Source organism: Neocloeon triangulifer, unplaced genomic scaffold, assembly GCF_031216515.1.
Source record: "Neocloeon triangulifer isolate White Clay Creek 2 clone unplaced genomic scaffold, ASM3121651v1 ptg000014l, whole genome shotgun sequence".
Taxonomy (NCBI): domain Eukaryota; kingdom Metazoa; phylum Arthropoda; class Insecta; order Ephemeroptera; family Baetidae; genus Neocloeon; species Neocloeon triangulifer.
Window position 1 is genome coordinate 5,709,431 of NW_026775556.1, and position 17,487 is coordinate 5,726,917.

The 17,487-nt window shown below is 38.9% G+C and overlaps 5 protein-coding genes across 6 annotated transcripts; 4 read left to right on the top strand and 1 right to left on the bottom strand.

Annotated features, from left to right (window-relative positions):
- The first annotated feature begins 296 nt into the window (after nt 1–296).
- LOC132200945 (drosulfakinins) lies at nt 297–1,501 on the top strand. 2 transcript variants are annotated; one of them, XM_059626746.1, is made up of 3 exons: nt 297–338; nt 392–614; nt 1,161–1,501. In XM_059626746.1, exons 2-3 carry the CDS (start codon nt 399–401, stop codon nt 1,395–1,397), a joined length of 453 nt encoding a protein of 150 aa, XP_059482729.1. In that variant the 5' UTR covers nt 297–338; nt 392–398; the 3' UTR covers nt 1,398–1,501. The 2 variants fall into 2 exon arrangements, with proteins under 2 accessions (XP_059482729.1, XP_059482730.1); XM_059626747.1 differs by having other exon boundaries at nt 305–338; nt 397–614.
- Nucleotides 1,502–2,906: 1,405 nt separating this feature from the next.
- On the top strand, nt 2,907–5,406 carry LOC132200100 (uncharacterized). Its single transcript, XM_059625302.1, has 2 exons — nt 2,907–3,159; nt 4,471–5,406. Exons 1-2 carry the CDS (start codon nt 3,137–3,139, stop codon nt 5,105–5,107), a joined length of 660 nt encoding a protein of 219 aa, XP_059481285.1. The 5' UTR covers nt 2,907–3,136; the 3' UTR covers nt 5,108–5,406.
- LOC132200099 (transcription initiation factor TFIID subunit 11) lies at nt 5,360–6,937 on the bottom strand. Its single transcript, XM_059625301.1, has 6 exons — nt 6,796–6,937; nt 6,458–6,733; nt 6,158–6,385; nt 6,015–6,102; nt 5,861–5,957; nt 5,360–5,750 (listed from the first exon to the last, which is right to left on the bottom strand). Exons 2-6 carry the CDS (start codon nt 6,715–6,717, stop codon nt 5,620–5,622), a joined length of 804 nt encoding a protein of 267 aa, XP_059481284.1. The 5' UTR covers nt 6,718–6,733; nt 6,796–6,937; the 3' UTR covers nt 5,360–5,619.
- Nucleotides 6,938–7,127: 190 nt separating this feature from the next.
- On the top strand, nt 7,128–11,968 carry LOC132200098 (endoplasmic reticulum transmembrane helix translocase). The gene is made up of 18 exons (XM_059625299.1): nt 7,128–7,505; nt 7,569–7,658; nt 7,736–7,920; nt 7,977–8,205; nt 8,304–8,457; nt 8,512–8,664; nt 8,721–9,041; nt 9,102–9,222; nt 9,284–9,614; nt 9,670–9,906; nt 9,957–10,160; nt 10,218–10,407; nt 10,462–10,583; nt 10,663–10,989; nt 11,046–11,197; nt 11,246–11,396; nt 11,449–11,592; nt 11,646–11,968. The coding sequence occupies exons 1-18, from the start codon at nt 7,245–7,247 to the stop codon at nt 11,751–11,753; spliced, it is 3,480 nt and encodes a 1,159-aa protein (XP_059481282.1). The 5' UTR covers nt 7,128–7,244; the 3' UTR covers nt 11,754–11,968.
- A 382-nt stretch (nt 11,969–12,350) lies between these two features.
- LOC132199944 (probable dolichyl pyrophosphate Glc1Man9GlcNAc2 alpha-1,3-glucosyltransferase) lies at nt 12,351–15,014 on the top strand. Its single transcript, XM_059625063.1, has 9 exons — nt 12,351–12,574; nt 12,662–12,934; nt 13,001–13,193; nt 13,246–13,506; nt 13,560–13,665; nt 13,719–13,852; nt 13,911–14,050; nt 14,106–14,205; nt 14,495–15,014. Exons 1-9 carry the CDS (start codon nt 12,516–12,518, stop codon nt 14,807–14,809), a joined length of 1,581 nt encoding a protein of 526 aa, XP_059481046.1. The 5' UTR covers nt 12,351–12,515; the 3' UTR covers nt 14,810–15,014.
- Nucleotides 15,015–17,487: the final 2,473 nt, after the last annotated feature.

Consider the following 17,487-nt stretch of genomic DNA (forward strand, 5'->3'; position numbering starts at 1 on the left):
GACGCGAAGGCACTGAAGGACAGCAAATCCACCACCCCCATCCATGATTATGCTCCAGTTACAGGGGATGAACTGAAGATGAAGAGGCGTTGAACGCCATCATCATACAAATTTTCTCGATAATTGAATTACATTAACGCCTTTATTCTTCCTTTTCGCGGCGCGAGAACATTTTAATATTCACAGTTTGAATCCCAAGGGATTTGAGGCGATTTACGTGTATGCGTGACGCGAAAAACGCGAACACACGCGGCCACTATAAAAGGCTTCAGCCCCCAGCATCCCTCGATCAAACGCCCAGACACTCTTGCAAAGAATTCACTTTCCTCAACAATTTGGTACGATTTTTTTTATCCAATTTTTTAATATTTAAATTTCTACTTCCTTAAAGAGTAGCCATGAAGAGTTTTTTGCTGAGCCTCGCGTGGCTCGGGGCAGTGCTGCTGCTCGCCCTGCAGCGGGGCTCCGGCGCCAAAGCCACCCCAACTATGGTTGTCGGCTCCAAATTGGGCAGCAATCACCCTTCATCAATCCCTGGACGTCTGACCAGACTCGCCAGGCATCAACCTTCAGCTCCAGGAGAACTTCTGATGGGTGCCAGAATACCTCGAAGAGTAGGTTATTAAAAATATTTAATCATTTAAATTTGTTAAAAAATTGCTTCCAATATTTAAAATTTTGAGCAAATAGATAATCATATTATTTCAAAATGCTTCTATTTTCTGTAATTCTTTTTTATTAGTTTAAGTGAAGGATATGACAAATTAGTCAAATGCAACACTTTTAAAACTCTTTAAAAAATCGTTTTTTAGCAATTTTTTCATATATTTGAGACTTTTCTTCCATTTTTAATAATCTTTAAAAGCCAATAAATTATGGAAGAAAAAAAACACAATTTTGAAGCTTACTTTATTCAGACAATTGAATTAAAAAATGGCGCTTATTTCAGTTAAAGTTTCCCGTGTGGAAAAATCTACGCACAAAATTTAATATTTTTTTTGTTAATTGAATAGAATTAAAAATAAATATAATTATTGAAATACAGTAACATCATATAATCATAACATCATTTATATTTAATTTTTATCAATTTGCTTTCAATTTTCTTAAATTTTCATTCCACAGTTTTTGGGATATTTATTTCTCGTTTTTTTCCTTAGCAAAGACCAGTCGAAAACTTGGTCTTTTTGGACCAGCTGGACGCGCTAGTGGATGAAGAGAAGCGCGAGTTTGACGACTACGGCCACATGCGTTTTGGAAAAAGAGCCCAACAGCAGGCGGCCGCCTTTGATGACTACGGCCACATGAGATTTGGCCGGTCGGGCTCAGCGGCGGCCATTGCTGATCAGTCACCCTCGTTGCGACAGTTCCAACCCCCTAACGACGCCGTTGAATAACATCGGAGAAAGATATGCAGATAGAGAGAAGAAGTGTTGATTGGTGCCAAAGAATGAGATAATTTATTATACTTGTAAGTCGCAGCTGTCTGTAAAAAGTAAAAACGCAGCCATAGTGTTCAAGTATAATAATAAAAATGAAAAATAGAAGAAAAAATCAAATTATTATTCACTCGCAATTAACCCTGCGTAATTTTTTCAACAGTTAAAAAAAATTCCTGACAATTTTATATAATATATAATTTAAGCGTAAAAAACTTTCGATTATACATTGCATAATTATAAATTCAAATAAAATATAATGGCAGTGTCATTTTATTATGCGGCACCGAGTGTTTGTCTAGCGAGAAACGAAACTGCTCAACAAAGCAAAAGTGAAGATACCGTTTATTGCTTAGGCAGGGCTAAAGGGGCATTATTTGTTTATTTACTCTCGACGTTCGATTTGCAAGGCCGGGAGAGCAAAGCAGGTGACTTTTTGTCGTCACCATGGTGGCTTACGTGAGAGCTTTGCTCTGGTTGCGCAAGCGGTGCCCACATACAAGGCAAACACATACAACTGCGTCCAACGAAATACAACTATCTCGTAACTTATTATACTGTGCGCCTCATCAAAAAAGGGATGAATCCGGTGAATCAAACGTGTTTTAGAAAGTAACAGTGTATTATTACTTTTAATCTTCTTACAAAATTACAGAAGATAATTGGAAAAAACTAGCACTAAACTTATACGCTAATACGCTATTCAATTCAATATGAATTATGTTTTATTTAATAAGTGAAATAAATAATTTCATCCATTGAACATTTGAAATTTCTAAAAATCTTATAGATGATAACAACAAATTTTTTCTAAAATTTGTTTACTAGCGATAAGCGCCCAAAATCAGTGATTAATATTTAATGAAAAGTACACAAAAACAAGTGTAGTAAATGGTAAAAAAAAGGAATTACGGGCAAATTTTTGCCCTTTGCTGTCTATTTCATTGAAAAATCTGGAGTCTACATCAACGTTATCTACAATTTTCACAGTTTAAGAATATAATATCGTTCACTCTTTTTTCTACCAGATTTTGTTTTTAACAAAATTGTGTCTTTCCATTTACTACAAGAAATCAGTTTTAGAATTAATGGAATGAAGGTTTTTTTATACTTTTCGATACCTACCAATGACGTCGACATGACACGTTTATTTTCAATCAATCCTCTTTCCCATTCATTCACGCCAATATAAGCATATATCAATGGCGAATTCCGTTTGCTATTTCCGTCAGCAATATATCCTAAAATAGCGCAAATAATCCGATTCGACGGCCAAAAGAGAATTATTTATGCATGTGTGGCGAACGAGCAAAATTCCATGAGTGACGTCGCCGTGTGTCTGTTGGATCGAAAGAGCAAAACCGCGACACACATAACTTGATTAATCGCGGCAAACAAAAACGCGAAGGGGCTTCGTGTTGGCCGGTTGGTGCTCTTTCGAACACATACACCTTGCTTGCGTAACGCGATTAGCGAAGCCGCGCAAGGCCGCTATAAGGGCGGCGTCCGGCGCCCTCGGCCGCCACTCGACACCCGTCCACGATCTGCACCCTTTTGTCACCCGGAATCGCAGCGAAAGTGACTGAATTCATTCCGAGCGAGCTGCTCCTCGCGAACGGCGTGCTGCTCGTCCTGTGGGTCACGCTCGTGGTCAGCGCCCTGATGCTGTGCCACGCGATCGACGCCTGCTAGCCGCCATGCTGGCCACCCTCAGCCACAGGTACTTCTTGTTCCAAGGAGACAGAGTGCGATAGTCCGATGATAATGGTGCGTTAAACTTCCGCAGGCACACGCGAGTGAGCCGATTATCTTGTCGCGCACTCGCTGTGGCCTTGTTTTAGTTTGTCCCAATTTCATGAAAAAAGCACCTCATTCTGGTTCTAAATGAAGGCGATTGAAATTTCACACAGTTTTGAAGCACACATTAAGAAATAAAAAAATTAAATTAAAACAAAATTTTGTATCCTTTGCTGGGTTGTAGTTTTAATCGCCCTCAATTACAACTGTGTAGATTTGATTTCTAGTTTTAACATTCAGTCTTTTATCTGGGACTTAATATTTAACTGCTAGTTTAAAATTTTTTTAAATTGTTCTAAACGTCAAAGTTGAGAACCGTTGGGATTAAAATTTCTTTCCTTTTTAAAAAATGTTCTAAAATTTCAACCATTTTACTACCTCTTTGATCCATTATTTCATTTATGTTTGATGTATCTAATTATGGACAGAAATTACACCAGATTATACCTTATGATTGGTCCTAATGAACTTAATTAATTTATTAATTTTTGTCCAAGTTAATAAACGCGCATTTTCGAATGAAAAATTCTCAACTTTAAACAATTAAATTTTTTATTTGAATGCGAAGTAAGAATTTTAAATTATGAAAAGTTAATAAGCAAGTGAAGACGTTTTTACACTTGAAGATTAATTTAAATTTATTGCACTGACCGCAGCAGTAAATCGGTATTTTAAAAGAATTTATATTTTTATGTTATGAAAACATTAAAAGTGACAAATTTCCTTGAAAATTATTTTTAAAAAGTGTCATTCCCAAAAAGATTAATTTAAGTCATAATAATTTCGAGCAGTTTCAAATCAGTTTCTCGACGATCTTTTGGTCAATCAAAAAGCGCCTTGATATTCTCTGATGCAACCTGCACGACACCTGTGTAGAATGATTGCCTAATTTTTATTCTATTAAAGCGAAAATTCATTTCTTTTTTAATTTAGATCAATTTATCTTTTTAATCAATTTATTTTTATTAATACAAGAGTGGAAATTTCATGTTAACAAGGCCAATCAATAATCACTCAATCTGAAGACAACCCAAAGGATCCATATTTTTTTTTATTAAAATTTTTTTTTTAATTTAATCAAATTATGAGGTTTAAAATGGTGTTTTTATGACCGAATTAGCTGTCTAGCTAGATTTAATCAAGTTCCAAGGCTGATTTTACAGCTGACCATTTCTTGTGTAATTGTTACTTTTTATTATGTTTGTCTTCAAAACTTCAAATTGTATTTTTGCAGGTGCGGCAATAGTCGTTGGAGTGCAGCATTTGACGCAGTTTTCCAGGGTTCGTCGCGCGACGAGTGGTTGAACCAACAGTTGCGCTCTTGTGCTATTCCCTACGTGCGTCTCGTCAGCTACCGCATCTCACGCGCTCGTCAGACAATGGACGAAACGGCGTGCAATCGGCTGGACAACTACCTGGCGCCGTCAGGGGTGCCCAACTTGGCCGCCCGAAGGAAGAGTTGTCCGTTGCGACCGACCAATCGGCTTTTTGAGGAGCCCCCTGAGAACATCGTTCGACCGGCCAGCGCTTGCGGGTTCTACGAGGACCCTGACATGCCCCACTCGCCGGTTGAACAGGAACCCCTAGAGGAGGAGGAAGAGTCGCACTCGGTCGCCAAAGGGGGCGCCGCCCGTCGCGCCAAATCCTTCACAGCCACGTCCAGAAACTTACTGGGCTCCGTGCAACGGTCTATGCGAAAGTACGCCAGAAACAGTTTGACCGAAGAGGAACCGCGCACATCAGAACCCAAAATCCCGGCGGTCATCAAACATTATGCTCGTGGAGTGTCACCTGAAACGACGGTCGAGCAAATTGGCGAAACTCTTTCACCCGGTCAAGAGCCATCAACTTCAACCTTAATTTTTGATTGAAAACAAAAATGCCAAATTTTGGACTAATTTTTTGTTTGGAGGACAATCATTGAAGTTTTTATTTGTGTGGTAGATGATATCAGATTGGTGTATAATTGTTCAATTTTTACTAGAGAGCATTCATTTTTATTTATAATGACAACTGTTTTACTTTTTGTAATATTTTTGTATTTTGCCGTTGAAAAGTTACTGTTAAAATGGGTGTTTAAAGTATCATGCACAATATGCTACTGATAAAAATACACGAGTATGTCAAATAAGAAATCAATAAAGAGATGTTATATTTGATGAATAATACAGTTTCCGTCTCTCACTTAACACACCCGAACATGTTCTTAGAAACCACTAATTGCGTTGCAGCAGCTGACACACACCATGGCTTGAGAAAGTATCAAACGGAAGCCCCAAAGGTTTGTCTGTACAAAAGCTTAACCCAACGGCTTCCGTAAAATCAAGCCAGTCTTCAAAGTTGCTTGCGCAACCAGAGCTTAAATGAAATTACCTTGCTTACATCACAAGTTGGCGATTTTCCTTGGCTTTGTATTTGGAATGGATGTTTTGTAACGAAGCCGTCGTACGGCTTCTCGTAAGTGCTTAGGCTGAATTGGTCCACTTTCACCCATCTTTTCCTCAACGTCCAGAGCTGAAAAAATTATATCATTAAATTCAGTTAAATTTTTTATATTCATATAAATAAAAAAATATTTAAAAAGAAGACCATAAACAGTTTATAAAAACAAAAAATCAACTGACCTTCTTCAACAACTTCTCCAACAAAGACTTTTGCTATTCCAGCCATTGCAATCACTACGTTTTGTGATACAGAGCAACCAGTTATTGTTTGCATTATCTATAAACAATTGAAATTGTTTCAAAATATTTTCCACTAGGTTATTCAATTGCTTACCCTTTTAATGGCAGCTTTGGGAAAGGCAGCACGTCTGAACATCTCGTACCGATCAAGTTGATCTTCAGTGAAATTGGAAACCAATACTCTGAAAAATATAAGCTGCTGATGATTAATCTTTATAATTTTCCCTCAGAACTTACTGCATTTTCTCCCTTTCCTCTTCTTCGATCTCTTTTTTTGTCTTTTCCCTCTTCTTGGCCTTTTTTGCTGGAGGTGGTGATATCGTAGGTTCTGGTTTTGGAAGTGTGGGGAGCAAAAGATTGGGCTGCGATCTGTCTTCTTCTTCATCGTAGTTCTCATCCAAAACCTCTTCCTTCACTATGTTGAAAGACGAATTTGCAGAAGTCTCCATAGGGTCGTTGGCGAAGCTTAACAATTTAATTTATTAAATTATTAAATTCTAATCATCACTTGAAGTGCGGTAAAATCACACAATCAACCTGCTGTTGTTGACAGGTGTTGGCTCCTCATCCTCTCCTGAATCCGTGCCTCCGTCGCTGTCCCTGGCCTGCAGAAGTGAATGCGTGTTGCCGCCTGGGTGTTCGTCCATCATGTCGCCTCCCATAGAGCTACTATCACTGGAATCATCGTCTGCGGTCACCTTTGAGTCCTCCTCAATAGACACGTCGACCGACTCGTCAGGTCCGCCTAAGGAAGGATCGTCGGCGTCTTTCAAAATATCAGGATCCATCGATTCCATTGCTTGGCAGTAAATTCTAGAATTTCGTACAGGATTTAACGGGTTAGCAAATAATCGGATTAAATTTTTGACACTTACGAATACGAAGGCAATCTTAAGTCGGTTTGACAGAATGAAATCTGGAGGAAGCAAGATTTTCCTTTGCTATTTTTGTTTTCTTTCGTGAAGTTAGGCTTTTTTCAGCTTGTCTGTCGTCTGCTGCCAACATTTCAACATAACCAACCTAACTATTTTTATTTTAAAAGATGTATTAAGTTATGCGTGTTCAAATACAAATTATAAAGAGAAAATTTGTAAAATATTATTTTAAATTTTTTTATAAAATTTAGGCATAAATAATTTTTGTTTATCCTCAAAAAATACACCCAAGAAGAAGGGCAACCATTGTTTGTGTGGCACCTTTGCAGCGCCCTGTCAGAAAGAGCCGAACGGGGGCGTGGTAACTGTTGGCCCTCGATGGTCTGTGTTCCAGTTCGGTACTTCCAGGGTTGGTGAAGGTCCGATTTATCGCAAGGGTAGTACAAAAAATGGCTCAGGGACAAAGTGTGGACGAGCTGGTTCGCAGCGTGGGCCTCTACGTCCCGCGGCCGCTCGTTCTGCACGGCTACGTGTTACCCTTCCTGCTGCTCTACAGCGGCTGGTTTTACTGCTGGCTCGCCGTCTTTGACTCAGACCTCGCCTTCGAGATCGGCTACATCTGCCTGGCGGTGATCGGCCTTCTGCAGCTTCTCACAGTTCTTTGCTGCCACTGGTCTGTCCACGTCAAATGCGCCCTCACCTGCAGAAAGGTGCAAAAAAAACACCTTATTGTCTTCATGAGGTCAACACTGACAGCAAAATCTGTATTTCAGGAAAAGGATCCTTTTCGAGCAACTGTGGCCAAAGTAGTGCCAACTGAGAACAATGGATCATCAGAACTTATAGCGCTCCGCGTCTACGAGGTTCATAAGATAAAAACTTACTCTGAACAATTTATTTCTACAGAACTTCAATTAAAAATAATAAATCATGTCATCAGGAGGATGGCCAGAGGATGCCTTGGTTCTTCTTCCAAAAGACCAAGTATATTTGGGATGAAAACAAGAAGCAATTTCGAGGTCTGGAGTTTCCAATCAACGATCGTTACGGAACCTACACTGAATGGAAAGGCTTCAAAGAAGACTCGGAGGTTGCCGCTGCTGAAGCAAAATATGGGAGAAATCAGTAAAATCAAATTTTTGCAAGTTTTGGATAAAAATAATTATTTCCACATTACAAAGGTTGGACATGGTTGTTCCGGAATTCAGCGAGTTGTTCAAAGAACGTGCCACGGCACCATTCTTTGTATTCCAAGTTCTCTGTGTGGCACTTTGGTGCTTGGACAAGTACTGGTATTACTCGCTCTTCACCCTTGTCATGCTGGTCATGTTCGAGTGCACACTTGTCCACCAACAGCTGCGTAATATGGCCGAGATTCGCGAAATGGGAAACAAACCCTTCCTCATGATGGTTAGAAATTATTTGAAAATGATTAGTTTGTTATGAAAATTTACGCAGTTAAATAATTTTTTTTATAAATCATCACTACCAAGTTTATATAATTTTAGGCATACCGCAATAGACGATGGAGGCCTCTAATGAGTGACCTCTTATTACCAGGAGATATTGTTTCAATTACAAGAACCCACGGTGATGGTTTGATTCCATGTGACATGCTCCTCCTTAGAGGACCTTGCATTGTTGATGAAAGCATGCTCACAGGTTTGAATCTTTTTCATAAAAACATTTTGAAATGTTGGCATTTTTTATTTTAAGGCGAATCTGTGCCCCAAATGAAGGAGCCGGTCGAATGCCAGTCTGCTGAAACAGAACTTGATGTCGAATCCGACGGAAAACTGCACATTCTCTTTGGAGGAACGCGAGTTGTACAACACTCAGCACCAAGTAAAACAACTAATGGCCTCAAAGGTTATTTTTTTTTTATCAAAATGAAAAGTGTTAAGTTAACTAAAATATTTGTCCAGCCCCTGACAACGGCAGCATTGCATACGTCTTGAGGACGGGTTTCAACACTTCGCAGGGCAAGCTTTTACGTACAATCTTGTTCGGAGTCAAGAGAGTGACAGCCAACAATCTTGAAACTTTTGGCTTCATCATGTTCCTGCTCATCTTTGCCGTTGCTGCTGCTGCCTACGTCTGGGTCAAGGGCACTGAAGACCCGACAAGGAACCGATACAAGTTGTTCTTGGAGTGTGCTCTGATTTTGACTTCGGTCATTCCTCCAGAATTGCCGATTGAGCTTTCCTTGGCTGTCAACACATCCCTCTTGGCGTTGTCCAAATTAGGTAAGAAATTTCAACTGAAGATGGTCAGTCAAAATGATTAACGATTCTTAAATTTTGCAGCTGTTTTCTGCACAGAGCCTTTTAGGATTCCATTTGCTGGAAAAGTTGAAATTTGCTGTTTCGACAAAACTGGAACACTAACAAGTGATAATCTAGTCGTTGAAGGCATTGCAGGGCTGCCGTAAGTTGGATAAAATCTTATGTTTTATCTGATTAATCTAAAATAATTTTTGTCTTGGCAGAGGCCAAAAGGGTGTGATTCCAATTAGTGAGGCGCCAAAGGAGAGTGTCCAAGTATTAGCGACGTGCCATTCTTTGGCGCAATTGGACGAAGGACTTGTTGGTGACCCGCTTGAAAAAGCAACCCTGACTGCGGTTGATTGGAACCTGACCAAGGGTGATGCTGTCATCCCAAAGAAAGGCAAACTGCCCGGCATGAAAATTTTCCACCGCCACCATTTCTCCTCTGCACTCAAGAGGATGTCGGTTGTTGCTGGTTATACTCAATCCGGAACGGGAGACACTATTCTGATGGCCACAGTCAAAGGCGCACCAGAAACACTTGAACCTATGGTTAGTACGTTCTCTGTCGTTTGTTTTCATTTACTTATTTTGTCACTTTTTTTAGTTTAGGGAAGTGCCAGAAGATTACAAGAAGGTTTATCTTGAAATGTCCAGACGAGGAGCTAGAGTGCTTGCTCTCGGCTGGAAAGAGTTGCCAGCAATGAGTCCTGCCAGGGTTAAAGATGTTCCTCGAGAAACACTCGAAGAGGGACTCACCTTTGCTGGCTTTGTGATCATCTCTTGTCCCCTCAAACCAGACTCAAAGGCTGTCATTAAAGAAGTCATCAATGCCTCCCACCAAGTAAAATGTTAAAACAAATTATATTTAAATTTTAAATAATGTCATGTTAGGTCACAATGATAACTGGAGACAATCCACTAACAGCTTGTCATGTAGCTAAAGAGCTGCGTTTCACTCAAAAACCCATAGTGGTCCTTGTAGAGGAAAAGAGCAACTGGTTCTGGGAGAGTATTGATCAGACTAAGAAATTGCCCGTTGCGCCTGCAAAATATACCGATCTTACCAGCAAATATGACCTTTGCATCACTGGAGAGGTATGTATTTTGAAATTAAATTTTTTACGTAAAATATCCCCTGGTTTGGATTCGTAGGGTCTAGTGTTCATGCAGGAAAATCACAAAAAACTGCTGCAGTCGCTTTTACCTCACATCAAAGTATTTGCCCGAGTGGCACCCAAGCAAAAAGAATTTGTGATTGTTGAGTTAAAGGCGCTTGGGTACACAACCTTGATGTGTGGCGATGGTACCAATGACGTTGGCGCCCTCAAACACGCGCATGTTGGTTCGTACTTAAATTATTAATTGAGAATAAGCCACAAGGAAACGTTAATTTTAGGAGTGGCAATTCTTTCCAATGGTCCTGAGAGATGTGAAAGAAGGGTGAAAAATACTTCTTCGTTCAACGACAGGCAAAACGAACGACCCGACCCAAGAAGAGACCCTCGATTTGATAGATTGGTAAGGAGTTGGAATCAACTACAAATTTTATATTATTTCAACTTAAATTATAATATCATAAAATTTATGTTTTCCTTAGGCAGCAAACAAGCCACAGCTGCAGCAGATGCTGGCCGAGTTGGAGGAGGAGGAAAAGGCTCAAATTGTCCGTCTCGGAGATGCGAGTATTGCGTCGCCCTTTACGTCGAAGCATCCCTCAATCCTGTGCATCTGCCATATCATCAAACAGGGACGCTGCACACTTGTCACCACTCTGCAGATGTTTAAGATCCTTGCTCTGAACGCCCTTATCCTCGCCTACAGCCAGTCGGTGCTCTACCTGGACGGAATTAAGTTTAGCGATGCCCAGGCCACTCTCCAGGGCCTCCTCCTCGCAGCGTGTTTCCTTTTCATCTCACGCTCAAAGGTGATAGATTATTTGGTTTATTTGCACATGAAAAATCTAATTTGTTTCAATACCAGCCTTTGAAGACTCTTTCAAAAGAACGTCCCTTGCCGAACATCTTCAACATGTACACGGTGCTGACCGTACTGCTGCAATTCGCTGTTCACTTTGGCTGCCTCTTTTTCCTTGTACAACAGGCCACGTCACGCTCACCCAAGCCGCCCAAAGAGTAATTGTAATTATTCATTTTGATCATTTTAACTGATTTTTATTTCAGTGTGCTGAATAGCAATCTGACATCCACTCCTGAGCCAGGTGTTGGAGACGAAGAGGAGGAGGAAGAGCCCTTTGAGGCAAATTTGCTCAACAGCACAGTTTACATTATCTCAATGGCACTCCAGATCTCTACTTTTGCCATCAACTATCGGGTAATTTAAATATTGAATTTTTATTACATTTATAAATTGATTTCGATTCCAGGGTCGACCATTCATGGAGAGCCTGTCTGAAAACAAGTCACTCCTGTACAGTTTACTTGGGTCAGGGGGTGCAGTTCTTGCTCTAGCCATGGGGCTTGTTCCCGAATTCGCCATACAGTTTGAGATTGTCGACTTCCCACCAGAGGTGAGAATCATTTTTTATAATAAAGTTAAATAGTATTAAATTTTTCTTATTAGTTCCGCTCTGTACTGCTGCAAGTACTGTGCGCCGACTTTTTGTTGGCGTGGCTTGTGGACCGCTCGTGTCTCTGGCTGTTTGGCGAAGGGAAGCTCAGCATCGCCTGAATCATACACATTCCTCTTACCAAAATGCCGATGCCTGAAGCAACACCGAATTGGGGGTGTATTTTTACATAATAGACAGTTACAAGCTTCTGCGAGTATTTGTGTGTGATGAGTGTTTTCAAGTATTCTGTGACTGTAGTATAATAGTATCTGGATGCAAGAAGGAAATTTGTTAATTGTTGAAAAATAAAATTAAGTACTAAATTGAAAATGAATATCCAATTTTTTTTTTTTACTTTACACAAACAAAAAATTATATATTTAAAAAAAATGTAAAATAAATAATTCCTACGCAAAGTAAATTTATTCTAGGAAACGCAGCGGAAACCAATTAGTGCGCTCTTTTAGTGTGAAATTGTCCCGCATCATATCCTAGAGCAAAAGTAATTTGACAACATGTGTTTCAGTCAGGAGTAAAAAACTTCAATTGTGCGATGTAGACCAAAATATTAAAAATCTTTTCTATTTCCACTTGAATTCACTTTAATTAAAAATTAAATTTAATAGTCATCTTAAGTTTTAAAAAACCAGGAAAGTGTTTTATAATTCATTAAAGTACTTTACAATTTTTGTCTCCTTTCCCTACTTCCACCAGCAGTCAGCTGCTGTTCACATGTCATCAGCATGTTGTCATCCACTGTGTCGTGTGTATTATTGTGATGTGTTAGCAAAATTAATAGGAGACTCCTCAAGGGTGCGACGACCTTCCGGCAGGGGTTTTCTTGGTCACCACGTAGCGAAAGGATGCCCTAAGCCGTGACCATGATCTGGTTTGTCTATGGCATCTTTTGCTGCTTCAAGCTGCTGCTGGTGCCGGCATAGTATGTTTGCAACTTCCTTGTTTCACTGAACTTACAGACATCCCACAACTGATTTTAAGTTTATTAACAAATTCTGCACATTTTCAGTCGGTCCACTGACTTTGAGGTTCACCGCAACTGGCTGGCCATAACTCACTCGTTGCCGCTGAGCAAGTGGTACTCTGACCAAACCTCGCAATGGACACTCGACTACCCACCCCTCTTTGCCTGGTTTGAGTTTCTCCTCTCGCAGGTTGCTGCCCTCTTCGACCCTGGCATGCTCAGGGTGGACAACCTTGAGTACGCCTCGACACGCACTGTCCTCTTCCAGCGTCTCTCAGTCATCATCACCGACGCCATGCTAGCCTTCGGCACCAAAGAGTACAAAACTTGAAAATTTTGTTTGGAATTTAATAAAATTCAAATAAAAAATTTATAATTAATCAGGTGCTGTGCGTATATTCGAGCCAGTGGGGTGAGGAAAAGCAGTCGGTGGACGTTGACGTGGGGCTCGCCGACCTCAGTGCTCGCCCTTTTGATTTTGGGAAACGCTGGTCTGCTGATTGTTGACCACATCCATTTCCAGTACAATGGTTTCCTCTTTGGAGTCCTGCTTGTCTCTATAGCAAAGATGCTGCAGGTATTTTTTCTAGTTATAACAAAAATTCTCACTGATCACATACAAAATGTAGGGAAAGTTCCTCAGTTCTGCCTTATGGTTCAGCGTGCTTCTCAACTTAAAGCACATATTTTTGTACGTGGCACCTGCCTACGGAGTCTATCTGCTCAGAAATTACTGTCTGCAAGATCCACAAGGACCAGACGCTAAAGGCTTGTGGATTTTTGGCGGCAAACAACTTTCCATCAGCAGGATTTCCAAACTTATTGGCATCGGCGGCTTTGTCTGCTTTGCATCTTTTGGGCCCTTCATCGTAATGGGCCAGTTTGGTCAGGTATTGAATTTGTGATAAAAGAAAAACAACTTTCATGAGCTGATTTTTGTTAGGTACTTTCAAGACTATTTCCATTCAAAAGAGGCCTATGTCATGCATATTGGGCGCCCAATTTCTGGGCTCTTTACAACAGTGTGGACAAGATTGCTGTCATAGTTGGTAACAACAAAACATTTATAGATTTTTAGTTGCCAATTAAAAAATAAAAATAGGAAAAAGACTGGGTCTTCCAATAGCAGCAAGTGCTGCGGCTATGACTGGTGGCCTTGTGCAGGAATTTGAGCACACCATGTTACCATCCATTAGCCCTAAGGTCACCTTCATCTGTACCCTAGTTGCCATGCTGGTAAATACAATTCTTCAAAAGACATTAATTTTTGTATCTGACTTCAATTTCATTGCAGCCTGCATTAATTAAGCTGTGGCTTTCGCCAGCCAACCCATTGCACTTTGTGCGGTGCATCGTTCTGTGTGCCTTTTCCTCGTTCATGTTTGGATGGCATGTGCACGAAAAAGCTGTTCTCCTCATGATCATTCCACTGAGGTAAGTTTTGGTTATTTTTTAAGTTCAGGTGGAATAATTGGATAAATCCTTGCAGCCTCCTTGCTGTGCTGTGGAGAAAGGAGGCCCAGATTTACCTCCTTCTTTCCACCATTGGAAATTATTCGCTCACCCCTTTGTTGTTCACACCGCTTGAGGTAAAAAAAATTTCTACCCCTATATTTTCGATTTTTATTTAATAATTCTTATTTGCTAAATAATTATGCAACTGCAAGTTGCTCAAAGCACTATAATATATAAAAGAATTGAAATTATAAAAAATCTTATTAATTAAATTTGGCCATATCTTTGATATTTTTTTTTTGCACTTCTTTTGCTCGCACATCATCTTAATTTCATTCAAACCTCGCAAAAGAGATATCATTAAAATCATTTGCCTTATTATTTTAATATTTTTCTGCTTCCTAAAAAATGTTTAAATTCTAGATTCCTCTGAAGGGCTTGCTCGTGCTTTGCCACGCCATCTATGCGTTTGTTCAGCTGCACCAGATGTTCAACCTTCAGAAGGGCTCATTGTTGCGGCTGCCCCTGTTGAGCCGGCTCGAAACTTTGTACACCCTGGGCCTGATGCCTTTGTTTGTGTATCAACACATACTGCACAGACTGCTGTTTGCAGACGCGCTGCCTTTTCTGCCCCTACTGCTGACCTCTGTTTACTGTGCAGTTGGCATCACCTACTGCTGGGTCACCTTTTACTGGCACTTCCTCTTCTCGGGCAACCACAAGAGAAAGGTCCACTGATGAAACCACTAATCAGAGAAGACAATTGAGTGAAAGACCAGAAAAGACTAAAAATTGAACAAGAATTGAAAAAAAGAATAATATAAATGCAATTACATTAAGTCCTGAATGTGGTTGTTTCCATTTTGCTTTGTGTGTTGATCAATGTTGGTTTTAGACTAGACGAACAAGATTTTGTGTTTGAGAAATAAAACTGATGTATAATTTTATAATACTGATTTATTTTCACATAAATTATGGCCACAGAAGGTTAAAATTTTATAGATCATGAAATTTCTAATAGAAATATTGGGGGTGGGGGTATTCAAAAGCTTTTTCTGGGACACCAATTTTTAAGTGCCAACTTTGCCCATAATTATGATTTTGAGGTGAATTTAATTTTTCAACTACATGCGGATAAATTCCACTCATCAAATAACTTTTGGTATTTTTAATCATATCGTTAATAAAAATAAAATTATATTCTTATCAATATTGAATGGTTCCTAAAAATAAAATAATACCAAATAATAATAAAAATTGACCATAATTTCAGGCTGCTTGGATTTTAGAATAGGGAGTCTTTTATTTATGTAGAATTTAAATTACTTAAAAGTTGGAAGAAAAACACTCAACGGTGCGGCTTTTTTTGCAAGCATTTTATTTCTTACAATGCATTTCATGTGCGCATTGGACAAAGCATAATTAAGTTGAGTTAAACTATAGTTGAATACGAAGAAGAGAGATTTCAATTTGTATTCAACGCGGAGCGGATGGCACATATAGATACATACTGAAATTGACAGCGCGTAAAAAGAGCGTTTTGTGTTCCGAAACGCGGAAACGGTCCTAATCTAATCACTTTTTTGTTACATATGAGGTCAAAAGCTGAATTGAAAGATTTTCATCGTCCAGTGAGAGAATAAAAAAGTAAATCAAGTTCAAATTCCTTTGCACAATATACTGTGGACCTTTTTAAAGTTTTGCAATCGCAGTGTCAGGTGTAAAAATTTAAAGGTTGAGAGAAAAGAGGGAAAAAAACAGTGCAGCGCAATCGACGCCAATCTGAACTCCGAACGAACATTATGAACACGTACACATACTAACTTGAAACTGCCTGACTGGACTAAAATTGAACCTGTATATTTTTTATGTACTCGAAGGTCGCAAGTGAGAGATTTTAGAAGGATTCAACATTGCTCCCTGCAATCACAAGTTACATTATACAATGTATCCATATAAATTATCTGATGTGGACGTAGTTAAAGAATATATTCTTTTGATCTGTTCAGATGCGTTCATGGTTCCTTAAAAATAATTAATAAAAGCAATCATTGGAAAACAAGAATAAGTTATATATTTTATAATATTTTTTCCAATCTTGTATATTATTGTGAATTCTGAAGAAGTTAGGAGTGTATCTAGCAAAAACGTTAAGATATAGATCAAATAAAGCTGATAAATAATTTTGATGCGATGACGATTTTAAATCTGTACTCGTGAACGCTCTGAAAATTAACCTCAGCCTTTGACCTTAGGATTAATTGTCCCCCACAGTGCCCCACAGTTAAATAAGAGGTAAAAAGATAATTTTAGTACTATTAGCTGCATTTCTGTTTCATAAATAGTAGAAAGCAAGATGTAGGATTTTTAAAATTTTCAAAGGTAGTATTTTGACTGGACAAATACACGTCCATATAATATATTTGAATGTACTAGCAAATAAAATAATGTTTTAATTTTTTATTCGACAATTTTTGAATCAACTAAGGGGGGAAGTTTTATCTTAAGTATATCTTAACCAATAATTAAGGGGTGAAAATTTCGGATAATTATTTCCTGTCTTTCCTGAAGGTCTTTGGTTTGCGGTTTTGTGGTCGCGTATTTGGTGACCAGCAGGTGAGGCTGGTTATTTGCAGAGAGCAGCTCGCTCACTCACTTTCACTATGCGCGAAAAATAAACAGCTGCTGGCCGCAGGTCGCTGTCACATCGAGAGAGATGAAAATGGAATTAGTCAGAAAATGCGCCACTTCAACGGGTGCTAATTTTATGCTTGCAGAGATGTAAAAGAGGAGAATTATATTTTCACACCTGCATTAATCTGAAATTAAATATTAAACGGTTGAGGTTGGTCGGGCCAAAAATTAGCATCCTTGGAAGAAAGCGCACGAAAGTGATAAATGATGCATCGCAAGGTCGTCTATTTACTTGTTTAAAAGAGACGGAGCGAAAAAATTTCAAAAGTAATACACATGTCAAGGAGGATAATTGGAAGTAAAAATAACTAATAAGCTTCTTCTTATCCTGCTGTCTGCGATGATATAAAGGTTGGTCCCTGTTTACCGGGGTGCTAATTTTTTCAGGGAAAGTTGCTGTGCAGTGAGATAATTAAAAGTCAGAGACTTAGTTTGTTTGGAACATAATAAAGAGTAAAATTGTTTTTCCATTGCTAATTTCTGTGTATATGATCAAATATTGAGATAGAAAAGAAGGTTTCTTCTAACTAAGATGCAAAAAGAAGTTGAATTTGCTCATAAATTAAAAATTAATTATTGTACCAATTAAAATCATTGGGAAATTTACAAAAAAAATTTCTTTTGTCCATAATTGTGTAAAAAATTACATTCTAATTGAATTCTGAATTTTGCAATTAAAATTTTTAAGATTTTTAATTGTTTGTTTTATTTTTATAATTTCA